Source organism: Heterodontus francisci, chromosome 14 (assembly GCF_036365525.1).
Source record: "Heterodontus francisci isolate sHetFra1 chromosome 14, sHetFra1.hap1, whole genome shotgun sequence".
In the NCBI taxonomy this organism is placed as follows: Eukaryota; Metazoa; Chordata; class Chondrichthyes; order Heterodontiformes; family Heterodontidae; genus Heterodontus; species Heterodontus francisci.
In genome coordinates, this window is record NC_090384.1 from 55377995 (window position 1) to 55396923 (window position 18929).

At 43.6% G+C, this 18929-nt stretch overlaps 1 protein-coding gene across 1 annotated transcript in view; it reads right to left on the reverse strand.

Moving 5' to 3' along the window:
- LOC137377050 (uncharacterized) overlaps positions 1–18929 on the reverse strand; it is a 76157-nt gene that overhangs the window by 23713 nt on the left and 33515 nt on the right. Inside the window, exons 4-6 of the mRNA XM_068046245.1 lie at positions 9362–9472; positions 714–1139; positions 81–461 (exon numbers count right to left, since the gene is read on the reverse strand). Of these exons, the coding sequence (XP_067902346.1) occupies positions 81–461; positions 714–1139; positions 9362–9472 (918 nt within the window). The remainder of the gene's footprint in view (positions 1–80; positions 462–713; positions 1140–9361; positions 9473–18929) is intronic.

The following is an 18929-nucleotide window of genomic DNA, read 5'->3' on the forward strand; positions in this document are numbered from 1 at the left end:
TTGCAAAAAATAAGGAAACAGTATCTGTAAACAAATCTAATCTATTGTTCTGTACAAGGAATTGTCAAAAATTTACATACCTTTAACCTTCAGAGTTATTTCTTTCTGTTGCTGAATACCAGTGCATTCATGATAAACCTTACAGATGTACTTTGTGTCCTGGTCTTGCAGTATATCTGGTAGAATAACTAGTACACTGGTGATGCTGTATGTTTTATCTTCATACTGCAACTCACTTATGTAATGGTTATACTTGGACTTCTTCCCATTTTCATTAGAAAAGGTTGTTCTGTTGCTCTGATCCAGCCTAATAATTTCTTTTCTCTCATTATTTTTTCTGCTTTGTTCCCATATGATAATTAATGGTCTTGGTTTAAATCCATTGATTGAACAAGTCAAGGCCACAAGTTCATTCTGATTGATGTAAGGTGGTGCCACAATGTTTGAAATCTTTGGTGGCACTTTGGGAAAAAGAAACAAAGAAATCAACTATTTAAACTGAAGAATTTTCACAAATTAATAAAAACAAGGAAATATTATTTTACAATCTGAATTTTCTATGATTTAGAGTCTACAGATGGCAGAACTGCATTACCACTATCAAGCACATGAATGTCACTTCATATGTACACAAATATACATATTAATAAAAACACAGAATGGAAACAGGTAGCATAAATAATAATGATTAAAATCAAATGTTCATGCATTACCTCCTTTAACATTCAGTATTACAGTTTTTGTAGCAAGTTGCAGAAGAGTATTATGGTCAATCCCAAGAATTAATTCGGCCCCATCATCTTTGAATACATCAGGATACATTTTGACGTTGCATTTTACATTGGTAGTCCCATCACTGTTAGCTTCAAATACTGGTTCCAAACACTTAAAGGATGTGTCTTCTTCATTACCCCCATTGATAAGAAGCTGCACTTCAGCTGGTTTTACTTTGCTCTTTGTGATCTGGTCCGGGTAATGTGCGTCAAAAATTTTCTTTTTGTTTTCATCCCCCTTCCTCTTTAAGAATAAAATAATTGTAATCTCCTTAGGTCTAAATCCAGTAACTTGGCAACTGAAGATGGCTTCCTCAAAATGGCGAATGATGGGAGGTTTGCTGAATTCACTAATTTTTGGAGAAACTAATAAAAAAAATTAAAACTTGACAATCGACATATTCACATTTGTTTACCCAGTTTTATTTTCTTGCTAGACCACAGGCAGAAGGTCATTTACAAGACACGATGTAGGACAGCAGTTTCTGCAAGGTTTTGCTGTCCTTTTCAATCAATTCAGCCAAAATGGCCAAAGCAGTGCAAATTACATCCAGTGGAAATTGAATTTCCATGAACTTATGTGCTAGTTTAAAAAAAAACTTTGTGCTAGAAGCCAGCCCCATTCACAAAACCGGCCACCCCCCAAGTTCAAATTAATCACCACTGCAAGCCCCGCTAACTGCACCTGACTGCGAGCACGCGTGGAGGCTCTTAAAATTAATAATAGGAACAAAAAATGCTGGAAACACTCAGTTCTGATGGGTCATCCACCTGAGACATTGATTCTGTCTCTTTCTCCACAGATGCTGCCAGATGTACTGAGTGTTTCCAGCATTTATTGTTTTTATTTCATATTTCCAGTATCCACAGTAGTTTGCTTTTCTCTTAAAATTAAGCTTTTTGGGGGCAAGGGTGGTCATTTGGTGGGGGGCGGGGGGGGGGGGGGGGGTGGTAGGGAAAGCGTCTTGGGTCCTGGAGGTGGTTGGGGAAGCAGTGGTGGCCCTCTATCGGGCACCTTGTGCCCGATCGTCAGTGCCCCCCTCCGGAGTGTGGAGAGGCCGACAGCTCTCACTAGGTGGCCTTTCCCAGCTCCAGGGTGCCCGCTTTCTATGGGTAAAATCCCCATGGAGGCAGACAATTCTAAAGAGGGTGCAGGAGCAGAGAAAACTGTGTATATGTGCATAAATCATTGAAGGTGGCAGGACAAGTTGAGAGAGCAGTTAATAGAGCATCCTAGGCTTCATTAATAAGGACATTGGGCTGGATTTTACGTTGGGTGGATGGGAGCTGGCCACTGATGTAAAAGTTGGTGGCGAACCCACCTGCCTAGCCCGGGGATCTGTCCCGCATTTTACGAGTCACCGGGCTTTAATTGTTCCGAGGCAGGACTTCCACCTGCTTGAGGGAGGAAATCCCGCCTCACTGAACTACCGGCCAATCAGCGGCTAGCAGCTATTAGTCCCAGCAACGCCACCGGGAGCGGTGGCCACTGCTGGGACTGCAGCCCAGCCGAGGACATGGAGCCAAGGCTGCAGGTAAGTTTGGGCTGCCTCGTGGGGGTAATTGGTCGGGCCCCAGCGAGGCAAGGGTGGCCACTGTGGGGGGAAGGAAAGCGTCTTGGGTCCTGGGGGTGGTTGGGGAAGTGGTGGCGGCCCTCTATCGGGCACCTTGTGCCCGATCGTCAGTGCCCCCCTCCGGAGTGCGGAGAGGCCGACAGCTCTCACCAGGAGGCCTTTCCCAGCTCCAGGGTGCCCGCTTGCTATGGGTAAAATCCCCATGGAGGTGGATGAAGGCCCTTAAGTGGCCACAAGGGCCCTGATTGGCATGGGGTGGGCAGCCCATTTTCACACCCCCCACCCACGTAAAGTGGGCTGGAGGCAGGGGCGGGTCGGGAAGGCCTCCCGGAGCCTCCTGCTGAATTTTACACCAAGCCCTCGCCACCATCGGCTCGCTGGGGTGGCGTAAATTTCCGGCCATAGAGTACAAAAACAAGGAAATTATGTTCAACCTGTATCAAACACTGGGTTGGCCTCAACTGGAGTATCGGGACTAGTTCTGGGTGCCACACTTTAGGAAAGATGTGAAGGCATTAGAGAGAGTGCAGAACAGATTCAGAAGAATGGTTCCAGGGATGAAGAATTTCAGTTATTTAGATAAATTAGAGAAGTTGGGACTGTTTTTCTTTTAGAAGAGAAGGTTGAGAGGTGATTTTATAGAGGTATTCAGAATTATGAGAGGTATGGACAGGATAGGGAAAAACTGTCCCCATTGGTGGAAGGATCAAAAACAAGAGCGCACAGATTTAAGGTAATTGGCAAAAGATGCAATGGCAACGTGAGGGAAAATTTTCACGCAGATAGTGGTTAGGATCTGGAATGCACTGCCTGAGGGCTAGATCTTGTTCTCCCGCTGCCAGTAGCGGCAGCGGGTGAAGAAAATGGCAGCCTCCCTGCATGGGACCTGGGCTGTGCAATTTTGCAGCGAGCAGACACTTAGCATACCGACGGCGGCTGCAGCACCTCCCCCCCCAGCCCCCCAAATCACATGGCGGCCTCGACGATGTCATGAATGGCCTCAACTTTTTACAATTTATGTCAATGATTAGATGAGGGGAGCAATGGCAGAATAGCTAAATTTACAGATGACACAAAGATAGTTAGGAAAGTATGTTGTGAAGAAGACATAAGGAGGTTGCAGACCGATATAGATAGGTTGAGTGAGTGGGCAAAAATCTGGCAGATGAAGTATAATGTGGGAAAATGTGAAGTTGTTCACTTGGCAGGAAGCATAAAAAAAAGCAGAATATTACTTAAACGGAGAGCAACTGCAGAATTCTGAGTTGCAGAGGGATCTAGGTGTTCTAGTGCATGAGACACAAAAAGTTAGTATGCAGGTACAGTAAGTAATAGGGAAGGCTAATGGAATGCTATCCTTTATTGCGAGAGGAATTGAAAATAAAAGGATGGATGTTATGCTTCAGTTATACTGGGCATTGGTGAGACCACATCTCAAATACTGTGCAGTTTTGGTCTCCTTATTTAAGGAAGGATGTAAATGCTTTGGAGGCAGTTCAGAGGAGGTTTACTAGACTGATACCTGGAATGAGCTGGTCGTCTTATGAGGAAAGGTTGAACAGACAGGGATTGTTTTCATTGGAGTTTAGAAGAGTGAGGGGAGACTTGATTGAAGTTTATAAGATCCTGAACGGTCGTGACATGGTGGATGTAGAAAGGATGTTTCCTCTTGTGGGTGAGTCCAGAACTAGGGGGCACTGTTTTAAAATTAAGGGTTGCCCATTTAGGATCGAGATGAGGAGAAATTTTTTCTCTCAGAGGGTTGTGCAAATTTGGAATTCTCTGCCTCAGAAGGTGGTGGAGGCAGGGTCATTGAATATTTTTAAGGTGGAGGTAGATAGATTCTTGTTGGGCAAGAAAATCAAAGATTATCTGGGTTAGACGGTGTGTGGAATTTAGAGTCATAGAGTTATACAGCTCAGAAACAGGCCCTGTGGCCCATCGTGTCCGTGCCAGCCATCAAGCACCGATCAATTCTAATCCCATTTTCCAGCACTTGGCTCGTAGCCTTGTATGCTATGGTGTTTCAAGTGCTCATCTAAATACTTCTTAAATGTTGTGAGGGTTCCTGCCTCTACCACCCCTTCAGACAGTGTGTTCCAGATTCCAACCACTCTCTGGGTGAAATTTTTTTTCCTCAAATCCCCTCTAAACCTCGTGCCCCTTTCCTTAAATCTATGCCCCCTGGTTATTGACCCCTGTGCTAAGGGAAAAGGTTTCTTCCTATCGACCCCATCAATGCCCCCCATAATTTTGTATACCTCAATCAGGTCCCCCCTTTCAGCCTTCTCTGCTCCAAGGAAAATAACCCTAGCCCATCCAGTCTCTCTTCATAGCTGAAATGCTCCAGCCCAGGCAACATCCTGATGAATCTCCTCTGCACTCTCTCCAATGCAATCACATGCTTCCTATAGTGTGGTGACCAGAACTGTATACAGTGCTCCAGCTGTGGCCTAACTAGTGTTTTATACAGCTCCATCATAATCTCCCTGATCTTATATTCGATGCCTCAGCTAATAAAGGCAAGTATCCCATATGATTTCCTAACCACCTCATCTACCTGTGCTGCTGCCTTCAGTGATCTATGGACAAGAGGGCGGCACAGTGGCGCAGTGGTTAGCACCGCAGCCTCACAGCTCCAGGGACCCGGGTTCGATTCCGGGTACTGCCTGTGTGGAGTTTGCAAGTTCTCCCTGTGTCTGCGTGGGTTTTCTCCGGGTGCTCCAGTTTCCTCCCACAAGCCAAAAGACTTGCAGGTTGATAGGTAAATTGGCCATTATAAATTGTCACTAGTGTAGGTAGGTGGTAGGGAAATATAGGGACAGGTGGGGATATTTGGTAGGAATAGGGGATTAGTATAAATGGGTGGTTGATGTTCGGCACAGACTCGGTGGGCCGAAGGGCCTGTTTCAGTGCTGTATCTCTAAAAAAAAAAGTACACCAAGGTCCCTCTGACCCTCTATACTTCCTAGGGTCCTACCACCCATTGTATATTCCCTTGCCTTGTTAGTCATCCCAAAATGCATCATCTCACACTTCTCAGGATTAAATTCCATTGCCACTGCTCTGCCCATCTTACCAGCCCATCTATATCGTCCTATAATCTAAGGCTTTCCTCCTCACTATTTATGACACCAACAATTTTTGTATCGTCTATGAACTTACTGATCATACCTCCTATATTGAAGTATAAATCATTAACGTACACCACAAACAGCAAGGTCTCAACACCGATCTCTGCGGCACACCACTGGTCACAGGCTGCCAATCGCAAAAACAACCCTCTACTATCATCCTCTGCCTCCTGCCACTAAGCCAATTTTGGATCCAATTTGCCAAATTGCCCTGGATCCCATGGGCTCTTACATTCTTGACCAAACTCCCATGCGGGACCTTATCAAAAGCCTTACTGAAGTCCATGTAGACTACATCAACTGTTTTACCCTCATCTACACACCTAGTCACCTCCTTGAAAAATTCAATCAAATTGGTTAGACATGATCTCCCCCTGACAAAGCCATGCTGACTATCCTTGGGTAATCCCTACCTTTCCAAGTGGAGATTAATCCTGTCCTTCAGAATTTTTTCCAATAGTTCCCTACCACTAATGTTAGACTCACTGGCCTATAATTACCTGGTTTATCCCTGCTACCCTTCTTGAATACTGTACCACATTTGCTGTCTTCCAGTCCTCTGGCACCTCTCCTGTGGTCAGAGAAGATTTGAAAATTTGTGTCAAACCCCCTGCAATCTCCTCCCTTGCCTCACATAGCAGCCTGGTATACATATCATCTTGGTCTGGGGATTTATCCACTTTTAAGCCCGCTAAAACTGCTAATACCTCCTCCTTTTCAATGTTAATTTGTCCCTAGGGGGCCCTACTCTTTCCCTGGTTATCCTCTTGCCATTAATATACTTAGAAAACGCCTTGGGATTTTCCATCATATTGCCCGCCAGTGTTTTTTCATGCCCTCTCTTTGCTTAAATTTTGTAGAGTTATGGTCACTATCCGCGAAATGCTCCCCCACTGACACATCCACCACCTGTCCAGCTTCATTCCTTAAGATTAGGTCCAGTACTGCCCCTTCTCTTGTCGGACTTTCAATATGCTGGCTCAAAAAGCTCTCCTGGATGCAATTTAAGAATTCCGACCCCTTTAAGCCTTTTGCAATAAGATTATCCCAGTTGATATTGGAGAAGTTGAAATCCCCTATTATTATTACCCTATTATTTTTACACCTCTCTGCTCCTCTATCTTTCCCTGACTGTTTGGAGGCCTGTAGTACACTCAATTTGAGACACAAACAGATCAGCCATGATCTTATTGAATGGCAGAGCAGGCTAGAGGGGCCGAATGGCCTACTTCTGCTCCTAATTTGTATGTTCATTTGTATTCAGGTGCTGGCACAACCCCATCTTTACACTGAATGCACAGTTGACCCTCCTACCCCATCCCCACCCATGTATACACTGAATGCGGAGTTGACCCACCCCCCCCCCCCCATGTATACACTGAATGCACAGTTGACCCTCCTACCCCACCCCCACCCATGTATACACTGAATGCAGAGTTGACCCACCCCCCCATGTATACACTGAATGCGGAGTTCACCTCTTCCCCTCCTCAGTTGCGCAAGCTTCTCTTGGATGGGAAAGCGAAGGCACGTAAGTGTAACACATTACACTGAATATCAGAAATGGATGGGAAGATCACGGTGGATGACATGGTAATATATGCAGGTAGGTATTTTAATTATTTAAACCAGGGTCCTGTCGCGGTGAGGCCGCCACGGAGCTTCCCAGCACTGGGAGGATTGGGCCCTGCAATCCCGGTGTTCGGTTCCATCGCGGCTGCTGCCGCTCCGATTCTCCTGCCCCCACTCTCAACTCGCCACGGAACCAGACGTCAGGCTGAGCACGAGATTACAAGATCCAGCCCTGAGAGTGTGATGGAGGCAGGTTAAAATAGATACATTCAAGAAGGAACTGTATTGTTACCTGAAAAAATAGAATGTGCAGGGCTACAGCAAGAAGGTGGGGGAGTGGCACTAGATAAACTGCTGTTTTGGAGAGCCATTGCAGATATAATGGGCTGAATAGCCTCCTTCTGTGCTGTAACAAATCTGTGATTCTTAAAGTAATTTTCAGTTATCTAAATTTGGGTTACTCTTGGGAAACTCTGATTAAAATGCTTTTGTTTGTGAAATGCACACTTTCAGCTGTATTAAGCGAACAGCGCCAAGTTAAGATTGTTATATCCTGAGATATGAGATAATCAGAATCCAGGACAAAATTAACAGTCATTTGGGCAAATGTGAATGAATTAAGAAAAACCAGCATGGATGTGTTGAAGGCAAATCATGTTTAAATAACATTTTTGAACAGGTACCAGAGAAGGTTGATGAGGGCAATGTGGTTGGTGTGATGTATATGGACTTCCAAAAGGCATTTGATAAAGTTCCACTTAATGGGCTTGTCAGCAAAGTTGAAGCTCGTGAAATAAAAGGGACAGTGGCAGCATTCATATGAAATTGGCTATGCGACAAAAAACAGAAAGTAGTGATGAATGGCTATTACTCAGAGGTTGGTATTAGGACCACTTGTTTTTGTGATATATATAAATGATTTGAACTTGGGTGCATGGGGCATTACCTCAAAATCTGCAGATGACACACAACTTGGAAGTATTGTGAGCTGTAAGAAGTCTCCTGATACACCACAAGAGGACATTGACAGGCCAGTAGACTGGGCAGACATGTGACAGATGAAATTTAGTGCAGGGACACATGAAGTGATACATTTTGGTAGGAAGAACAAGGAGAGGCAACGTAAATTAAACGGTGCAGTTCTAAAGGGGTTGCACAAACAGAGAGACCTAGGGATATGTGTGCACAAAACATTGAGGATGGTAGGGCAGGTTGAGAAAGCGATTAAAAAAAGCTTTGGGATCCTGGTCTTTATAAATAGAGGCATATAAAAGCAAGGAAGTTTTTATGAAATAAAAACAGAAAGTGCTGGAAAAAGACAACAGATCTGGCAGCATCTGTGGAGAGAGAATCAGAATTAACTTTTCAGGTCTGTGACCTTGCATCAGAACAGTTATTATGAACCTTCATAAAACACTGGTTTGGCCACAACTGCAGTGCTGTGTCCAATTCTGGGCACTGCACTTTAGGAAGGATGTGAACGACTTTGAGAGGTCACAGAATAGATTAGAATGGTTCCAGGGATGAGGGACTTCAGTTATGTGGATAAGTTGGAGAAGCTGGTGTTGGACTCCTTAGAGCAGAGGCGATTGAGAGATTTCATAGAGGTGTTCAAAATCATGAGGGGTCTAGTCATGGTAGAGAGCCACTGTTCCCATTGGCGAAGGGGTTGAGAACCAAAGGGGAAGAAAACAGAGGCAATAGAACCAAAGGCGAAATGTGGAAAAACCAGCGAGCGGTTGTGATCTGAAATGCACTGCCTGAAAGGATGGTGGAGGGAGATTCAATCAAGGCTTTCAAAAAAGGGAATTAGATAAGCGTACAAAGGGGAAAGAATTGCAGGGCTATACGGAAAGGTCATGGAGTGGGACAGGCTGGATTGCTCTTGCAGACAGCCAGCATGGGCTTGATGAGTGGCCTCCTCTGTGTTATAACCATTCTAGGTTTCTACACAAGTATCGTAAGGAGTATTTTTTAAAGCAAAATTTTGGAAAATCACTGCTTGATTGTGCTGATTCATGACAGAGTTTTACATCTGGCAATTTGCAAATTAGTTTTGAGTGGAAATGCTCAGAAAATGTTTGGGGCATAGTTTTGCGCTGGATTGCCAATTGCAGCCAAAATGGAAACTCCAGGTCCAGTTATCTAATGAACACCATGGTGGGAGCACAATCACAAGAACTGTTATGCTTCAAGGGGAAGGCCCAACACAACCTAATTTGTGGAAAACATGCAATAAACAGCCAAAGAATTACAAATACACATTTCACATTGCACAATCAAAAGATTTCACCAGTCAAAACATTACCTTTTTTAAATTTCAGGCAATATAAATATAGACAACACAGTACTCCACATAACAGCAACGTAGCAAATACACTTCCAACAACTGATCCTGCTACTGAAGTTATTTTGTGCTCTGAAATATGAAACATAAATACAGAAATATTTAGACAAATATTATGTCACAAGAAATAAATTGTTTCACTTGCACAGAATTTAAGAGGCTGCTCCATTTTTGTAAATTATAAACTAAGATACTTAAACACAGTAAAGTCTTTAAAGAATTTGAAATTACAGATAAGTGCAATTAAATGTCCTCTAAATGATGGCCGAGAAATTTCATGTGAGTTGCACCAAGGAAAAATAAGTTTCAGCTGCCAATGGCCCAGAGAGGTATTTACACTGCAATTTTATGGGTCAGTTTATTTGCATGCGTGTTATAGTGAAAAAATAGTTGTAACATGCTGGTTTTTTTTTTTTTAGAGATACAGCACTGAAACAGGCCCTTCGGCCCACCGAGTCTGTGCTGACCATCAACCATCCATTTATACTAATCCTACACTAATCTCATATTCCTACCACATCCCCACCTGTCCCTATATTTCCCTACCACCTACCTATACTAGTGGCAATTTATAATGGCCAATTTACCTATCAACCTGCAAGTCTTTGGCATGTGGGAGGAAACCGGAGCACCCGGAGAAAACCCACGCAAACACAGGGAGAACTTGCAAACTCCACACAGGCAGTACCCAGAATTGAACCCGGCTCGCTGGAGCTGTGAGGCTGCGGTGCTAACCACTGCGCCTGTGTTGCATGGAAATTACAATTAAGCCTTTAAAAAGCAAATTTCAGCGGAAGACTGCAGTAGCAGCAGGCAAGTAAGGAACCGTGCTCAAGTGTCTCTCCCAATCCTTTGTGCACCTTGTTTCCCCTTTCTAATGCTACATTCTGGTTCCACTCCCCTGCTGAATTAGTTTAAACCCTCTCCCACAGCACTAGCAAAACACCCCACAAGGACATTGGTCCAAGCCCTGTTGAGGTGCAACCCATTCAGCCTGTACAGGTCCCACCTCCCCAATGTCCCAGGAATATAAACACCTCCCTCCTGCACAACCTCCAGCCACGAATTCATCTGCCCTATCCTCCTATTTCTATACTCACCAGTGCTTGGCATTGGAAGTCAACCTGCAGATTACTACCTCTGAGGTTCTGCTTCTTAAATCTCTTTCCAGCTTCCTAAAGCTGCCTGCTGGAACTCTTTCTACTATGTCGTTGGTACTGATGTGGACCACGACCGCTGGCTGTTCACCCTGCCCCCTCATAGTGCTCTACAGCTGCTCAATGACATCCTTGAACCTGGCTCTAGGGAGGCAACATACAATCCTGGGATTCGTATGCAGCCTCAGAAATGCCTGTCTGATCACCTAACTATAAAATTCCCAGAACCTCAGCCACCGATAGTGCTGCGGACTTGGCTCTGATTGTACTCTCCTGAGGAACGATCACCCTCACCAGTATTCAGAACTGAATATCAGTTAGAGAATGGGATGCTCTGAAGGGATTCCTGCGCTATGCCTGGTCTTCCTTGACTGTTTGGCTGTCACCCATTCCTTCTCTGGCTGCACTCTCTTAAGCTGTGGGATGACCACCTCCTGGAATGTGCTATGCATGAAACTTTTAGCCTTGCGGATGTACTGCAGTAACTACAGCGCCTTCCGAGCTTCTCCACCCGACGACGTTTCCTCCACACGTGGTTATCCGGTATATAGGAAGTGCCCTGAAGTTCCTACATGGAACAGGATGTGCATTCCACATGTCTGAGGGGCACCTTCATAGCCCTATTTATTAGACTAACTAAACATAATAGAAATAAACTAAAGACTGAAAGAAAATCAGACCACCTTCAAACTCAATATAAAATTCTATCATTTTATGATCACTCTTCTCTATCTAGAGGCCCCTTTACTACAAGATTAGTAATTAAACCTCTCATTGCACAATATTAGACCCAAAATAGCCTGTTCCCTAGTTGATTCATCGAATCTAGAAACCTACGAGGATGTAGCAATGGAGTATGTTGAGTAGCTTGCTGCTTCTTCTGTGGGAGATGGCAAAATGTCAGCACCTTAATACCTACACTGTCACAGTGGCATTTGTGTGAGGCACCATGCAGCCACAAGCTTCCACCCCTACTCTTATCTCCTTAATCTGAAGGGGCACAATAGCCCACGCTTAGCTTGCATCCTCCATTCCTGTATATTTAACATGGTAATGGTATGCACAGGACAATGACAAGGAAAAGATGGAAGATGACGATGATAATGAAGAACAGAAACTCAACTAGTTCCTGTGAACTCTAATGATGAGGATGAAAATGAGGCGGATGAAGAATTTGGATTTAAGCCCATTTATGAGTTCCACGCAGAGACCTCCTGCCCCACGTTCCTCCTCCCCAACCTCCTCAAATCTATTTCCTGCACCACTTGGTCTTTCACTCCATGCATCAGCTGAGATATATTTAATGGGATGTGGGGGGGGGGGGGCGGTCAGGTGGGGGCAAGAATAGTGTTAATGACGAAATGACCAGGTGATTCATAGAGCGTGAGGAAGCTGGGTGAGGATTTGCCAACTTTCCAACAAGGGCTAAAGAAGGCTCCCCATGAAATCCAGAGTAATGGGATCTAGAACACGTAGCTACAAGACTGAAAATAAAGTTATTCAAGGAACATTGCATCCATGCGTTAGCTCCAAGGTCAGTTTCCAAGGACATGCTGCAACTGACAATGTTACTCAAGTTGACGGTTCTTATTTGTGGCAAATAAGAGCTTTTTCTTTGTTGCAATTTCAATGCAATCTGCAACATACCCCCTTCTTAGAAATGGCCAGGGACAACTGATTCCAGCTGTAGGGGAGAGAATAGATAATGCCCTGCATTTCTCTGAGCTTTCAGGATCTGATAGTTGCCAGTCATCTTGCTGATACGGGAGGTTGGGTGGGGTGGGGCAGCCTTATCCAGGACACAATGGAATGGTAATGACTGGAGTAGACCTGCATAATTTTGCTGTTGCTCAGAACAGCAACACATACCAGGCCTCCAAACTTGCCCTTCAGAGTACCACAGCAATAGAACACAGAAGGAACAAGCCTCCATAGATGTATTCAGCAGCAGACCCCTGTCAGGAGCAACCTGGCAATGATTGGAGGGCAACTGTTTTGTAGAACATGAGCAGTAGAGACAAAGAGGCTGACAGTCATTTCTAGGCTGGGTACCGGATTGAGGGAGTGTTTGTTTATTTGAAAGGAGGCAAGAAAGGAATAAGGCTCTGGTCTCAAAAGGTAGAATATGCTATGCAGAACAGAATACTTCAGTGATAAGATGTGCTCTAATGACCTTCCACCAGTCAAAGAGGCATCTGCTGAGTGTGGTCACCATGATGCTCTCCTCCATGTTGTTGACTTTGATGACTATCTCAATGGTGTCTTGCTGTGATGAAGAATTCCCCCAGCTTTTCTGTAAAGTGCACAGTCCCTTGACATATACATGCCCATACTGCACCTTGGCTGATGCTATAATAATCTCCCAAGGCTGCATGAGATGACCATATGAAATGACATGTGCCCTTAAATTTGAGTATGACTGTAATTTTCATAGTGCAGCACAAATACTTATTAAGTGACCTGCATTTTGGAAGAGTGGAGTAATATCTAATGGGGTCCATCCTCTTCAAACACTTCTTTACTCTCCTTTACACCTTACAACTCTCCCATATAACTGCCTTCCTCCAATTTTGGCCTCTGAAGCAGCCCCAATTTTATTGCTCTACCAACGGCAGCTATGCCTTCATCTGCCAAGTCCTAAAAGCTCTGGGAATTCCCTCCCCAAATCTCTCCACCTCTTTCCTCTATTAAGATGCTCCTTAAAACTTAACTCTTCATCTGCCCTAATAACTCCTTATGTGGTTCGCTGTCAAATTTTGTTCGATAATGCTCCTGTGAAGTGCCTTGGGATGTTTTACTGTGATAAAAGGTGCAATATAATGGGATAGAAAGGTATTGCACAGAGCAATCCACATCTGCTCCTGAAAGCCCTAGCTCTGGGTAAGAGGTAGACTTGTAAATGTCCCAGTGGTCTCACATGATCAGATGCAGTGAGAAGAAACTCCAGGTCTGTATAGGCAGGATTCCAGAAACAGACAAATAACTTCAAAAAGTAATTCCCAGTTGCAGAGATTACTACCCAAACAGTCCACACCTTCAGGCTCACAAACTCCTCATGTTTGTTTTTTTTTCCAGAGATACAGCACTGAAACAGGCCCTTCAGCCCACCGAGTCTGTGCCGACCATCAACCACCCATTTATACTAATCCTACACTAATTCCATATTCCTACCACATCCCACCTGTCCCTGTATTTCCCTACCGCCTACCTATACTAGGGGCAATTTATAATAGCCAATTTACCTATCAACCTGCAAGTCTTTGGCATGTGGGAGGGAACCAGAGCACCCGGAGGAAACCCACAAAGACACAGGGAGAACTTGCAAGCTCCACACAGGCAGTACCCGGAATTGAACCCGGGTCGCTGGAGCCGTGAGGCTGCGGTGCTAACCACTGCGCCACTGTGCTGCCCAGCTCACCCTGGAAACAACTTGCGGGAAGGACTACACTGATGAAACAGAGATTATGCTGAAAATTGTGTAATTTCTAAGCCAATATGCTTCTAACCTATGCTACATGCTTTATAATATGCAGCAGTTCACCTAAATAAATCTTGATCAGCCGAATTGTAATTGACAGCAATTTTGAAAATGCATTTATATGGATTTTCTCATCTAAAATATCATTCAGAAAGAACCATGATAAGCAGTGAGCAGACAAAAAAAAAACTGGGGTAAAGGATAAGGGAGAAGGCATGGTTGAGAAGATTTTCTTAAAAGGAAGCCTTCAAAGACAGGGAAAGAGATAGCAATTTTGGGAAGGGAATTAGTGTTATTGTAGACTGAATAAATATTCCCATGGTGGAGCAAAGGAAGCAGGGCACAAGCAGCTATTCAGAATCAGGCATGGGTGTACGCCCACTGAAAATTACTTAGTTTGAGTTGAGTCAAACTATCAGTTCCATGGAGTTAAGTGGTGATAGGAGTACAAAAGTTCCATTTTTATGCAAGTTACTTTTACTTTAGTTCCACGGCATGAGCTAAGAAGTTAGTCTCTTCGGAAGAGAGGCCCAGTTAACGATGTAACTAATTTCACTGTAGTTTTTATGAAGTCACTTCATAGCTTCCTTTACTTCAAGGTTTAAAGTTTCTGAGTAGTATTTTCACCATGCTATCAGCTCCAAAAAACAGTGAACATTATTGGAGTAACTCTTTGTAAGATTTTCCATGGGCAAAGTGAACTCCCTTTTAATAGGAACTTTTGTTTTAATTGTTTAAACAGTGTGGAATTGAACTCTAGTGGATCAATTTGGACAGATCTCCAGTTACTATAAGAGAATGATCACAAAATCTACAGGTGACAATCACATGATGCCCTGGTTATCAACTCAAAAGCCATCACTTTAAACAGAGTGCGGCACTGAAGTGGGACCAGTAGGGCAATATTAGTAGATTATTTAGCATTAGGATACGTTAACAGTCTTAGAAGGAAGATGGAAGCACTGTAGTTGTGGGGAACCAGGGCATGATGGGATGTGTGGCAATGATATGGGAAGCTGTACAACTCAGAACTCTAATTGTCTTTATACCTGAGTAAACATGTCCTTGACTGCAACTGCAGGAGGCACAGGATATAATAAACTGTGAAAACTCCAACCCTCAGGAATGGGGAGGAGACACGGGGGGATGATGAGTGGATTAGTTAGACAATACACTTCAGTTTATTGATCAAGCTGCAGCTTTGGAATATGTCGGGGTGGGGGGGAAACAGGGGTAGCATGGACAAATGAGTAATTGTTATTGTATTCCATAAATTTGTACAACAGACTCCGTTTCATTGAGAAGCTTCTGGTTGTTTCACCAGGCATGTCTCCCTTGCACCGGTGTTTGAATAAACCTTTATTTCTTTAATCCTGTGGACTCGAGACCAGTTATTTTCCTCACAACAATGTGGCATAGTTGGCAGGATCCTCAAGGCTCAGTCGCAGTGCCCGGTTGAATGTTGGCCTCAGAGCGGGTGAGTACATTTGCTTTACCACCCACTAGATAGGGAAGTCGGGATTCGGGATGGGAAGCTAGCGAGCCAATTTGAGGATCCGAACCAAAGGATGGGCCCATGGGTGCAGTAACTAAAGACAGCGCAGCACCAGGATCACAGTTCCTTGGGTAAACGAGGAGGTAATATCATTCTCGGGGTTAGCCAGACGAAGTAAGAACGATCGGAGCGGAAACGAGAGGTCTGTTTTCCATGTAGGAAAGATCATAGGGTAGGGTACCCACACAAATAATAACTGTCAGACTATAAAACATCAGCCAGGGCAAATAAGGATCCAGAGTGGGGATCCGAAGGGTCACTCACCAAATTTTTGGCAGCCAAAAACAAGAAAAGCTTTAGATAAAATGATCAGGAAGGTTGGGATCCCTCGAGGACCCCGGATAAGTATAAAGAATGGCGGAAAGAACAAACAAAAAGAATAATTATATTATGCAAGTGCTATCTTACCATGTGTCAGTCCGGATAGTCTGAATTAGTTAGGCTAACTCAGGAAAAGAGACAGGTTGCAAGTGTTAGAAGGACAAGAGCCAGAGTGGGTAAGATGGACAATTTAAACAAGATGCTTTAGTGAAATCTAAAAGTGAGTAAAAACAAGTTACTGTGTCTTTGTTCAAATCTGCATGAATGTTGGAAGCTTCTACTCGTCTGTGTGGTTGTGTGCTGTGGAGCGGACAATCGTTAACTCTTTGTTGTCTGGCTTTAATGTTGAAAGTATTAGTCTGTTACTTGTTCTTTTGTTCTATTCTTGCACATTCTGTGGGAACCTTGAGTCATGTTTTGGGTGTGAACTAGTCAAACCTGTGTGTTCCTTGGACTGGGCACTGGGAATTTAATGCTGATTTTTGGTACTTTGAATTCATAACCCATTACAGGAATCAATATTTCTAAGTTGTATGGAATTAAGGAAGTGCGAATGTGATTGCTGAGTGTGCTCATTTCAATTTAAGATTGTGCATCCAGCAATGGATAGAAAAGCTGAACTATATTTTAAATTAAACATTGTGGTGTAGTGTTATATTTTTATTTTAAAAGTCAGTTTTGAAACTGTAAAATGGCAATGCACAATTTTGTAAGAGATAAGCTTCAGCCTTGAAGGCTTGGAAATGCCTGGCAGAAATCCAAGTTAAGTTTTTAAACACTTTCCTTTAATTGGTCCAAAGTTTGAAATCTACTCTTGCTTCTTGCAGTTTAAAGACATATCTTACTGATTGTAAGGATAAATAAAGGAGATATTGAAAAGATTTTAACATTTGTTTAGAAACAATTGGAGTTTAATCTAAAATGCTGTCTTCCCTGATAGAGATGTTTTGAAGTTAAAGGGGAAAATCAAATTTAGAAAAACTTTTAAAAAAAGCATTCTCGGTGGTTTCTATGAATGTAGAGAAATGTTGCTTTTGGGACGAAATCAATGGAACATTAACAAAACCTGTCACCCCAGCAACACTGTTATTTGAATTTGGGTAACTAAGATGCAAAAAGTCCACTGTAATTTAACAAGTTACTTTTAAGGAACTAAAATGTCAACTAAGATAAAGAAAAAACAAATAAACGAAGAATAAAAGGAAAAGGGTATTGTAGCTCTGTGTCATGAGCACACAAGGCCAAGAAAGTTGGTGTGTGGTGCTTCGCAGTCATGAGGAAAGATAAATGATCCAAGGTCAGCAGTAAATAATGTGGTGTTGTTTTATCATTTTAGGGAACTGTCCTGAACATACATAGACAGGAGTCAGAGAAGGGTTAGGAGGAACTAAGTTCCGAAGAAGGGTCACTGACCCGAAACGTTAACTCTGCTTCTCTTTCCACAGATGCTGCCAGACCTGCTGAGTGAATCCAGCATTTCTTGTTTTTGTAGGAGGAACTAAGTTGGAAGCACCACAGTAAATTAAAATACTGTTGGAGAAGATAAAAAAGAAAACTTCTGTGTCCATAAGTTTCTGTTTATGTATTATATTAGTGTACTGTGATTTCCTCGTCTGTGTTAGCTCCATCTGTGCCACTGAACTAATGTCTTATTAACCTGCAGTGGCCTAGTCCTGCAGTGTTGGGCAAGCTAATGGAGCTAAGGATTGATAAGTCTCCTGGCCCTGATGGAATGCATCCCAGGGTACTAAAGAGATGGCGGGAGAAATAGCAGGTGCACTGACGGTAATTTTCCAAAATTCGCTGGACTCTGGGGTAGTCCCAGTTGATTGGAAAACAGCAGATGTGACGCTACTGTTTAAAAAGGAAGGTAGACAAAAGATGGGGAATTATAGACCGATTAGCTTAACCTCTGTAGTGGGGAAGATGCTTGAGTCTATTATCAAGGAAGAAATAGCAGGGCATCTCGATAGAAATTGTCCCATTGGGCAGACGCAGCATGGGTTCATGAAGGGCAGGTCATGCTTGACAAATCTTTTGGAATTCTATGAAGACATTACAAGCAAGGTGGACAATGGGGACCCAGTGGATGTGGTGTACCTAGATTTCCAAAAGGCCTTCGACAAGGTGCCGCACAAGAGGCTGCTGCATAAGATAAGGATGCATGGCGTCAGGGGTAAAGTATTAGCATGGATAGAGGATTGGTTGACTAACAGGAAGCAGAGAGTGGGGATAAATGAGTGCTATTCTGGTTGGCAATCAGTCACTAATGATGTGCCTCAGGGATCGATGTTGGGACCGCAATTATTTACAATTTATATCGATGATTTGGAGTTGGGGACCACGTGTAGGGTGTCAAAGTTTACAGATGACACTAAGATGAGTGGCAGAGCAAAGTGTGCAGATGACTGTGAAACTTTGCAGAGGAACATAGATACATTGAGTGAGTGGGCAAAGGTCTGGCAGATGGAATACAATCTTAATAAATGTGAAGTCATTCATTTCAGTAGGAGTAACAGTAAAAAGGATTATTACTTGAATGGTAAAAAGTTGCAGCATGCTGCTATGCAGAGGGACCTAGGTGTCCTTGTGCATGAATCGCAGAAGGTTGGTCTGCAGGTACAGCAAGTAATTAGGAAGGCAAATTGAATTTTGTCCTTCATTGCTAAAGGGATTGAGTTTAAAAGCAGAGAGGTTACGTTGCAGCTGTATAAGGTACTGGTGAGGCCGCACCTGGAGTACTGTGTGCAGTTTTGGTCTCCTTACTTGAGAAAGGATATACTGGCACTGGAGAGGGTGCAGAGGAGGTTCACTAGGTTGATTCCGGAGTTGAGGGGGTTGGCTTATGAGGAGAGACTGAGTAGATTGGGATTATATTCATTGGAGTTCAGAAGAATGAGGGGGGATCTTATAGAAACATATAAAATCATGAAGGGAATAGATAAGATACAAGTAGAGAGGATGTTTCCACTGGCAGGTGAAGCTAGGACAAGAGGGCATAGCCTCAAGATTAGAGGG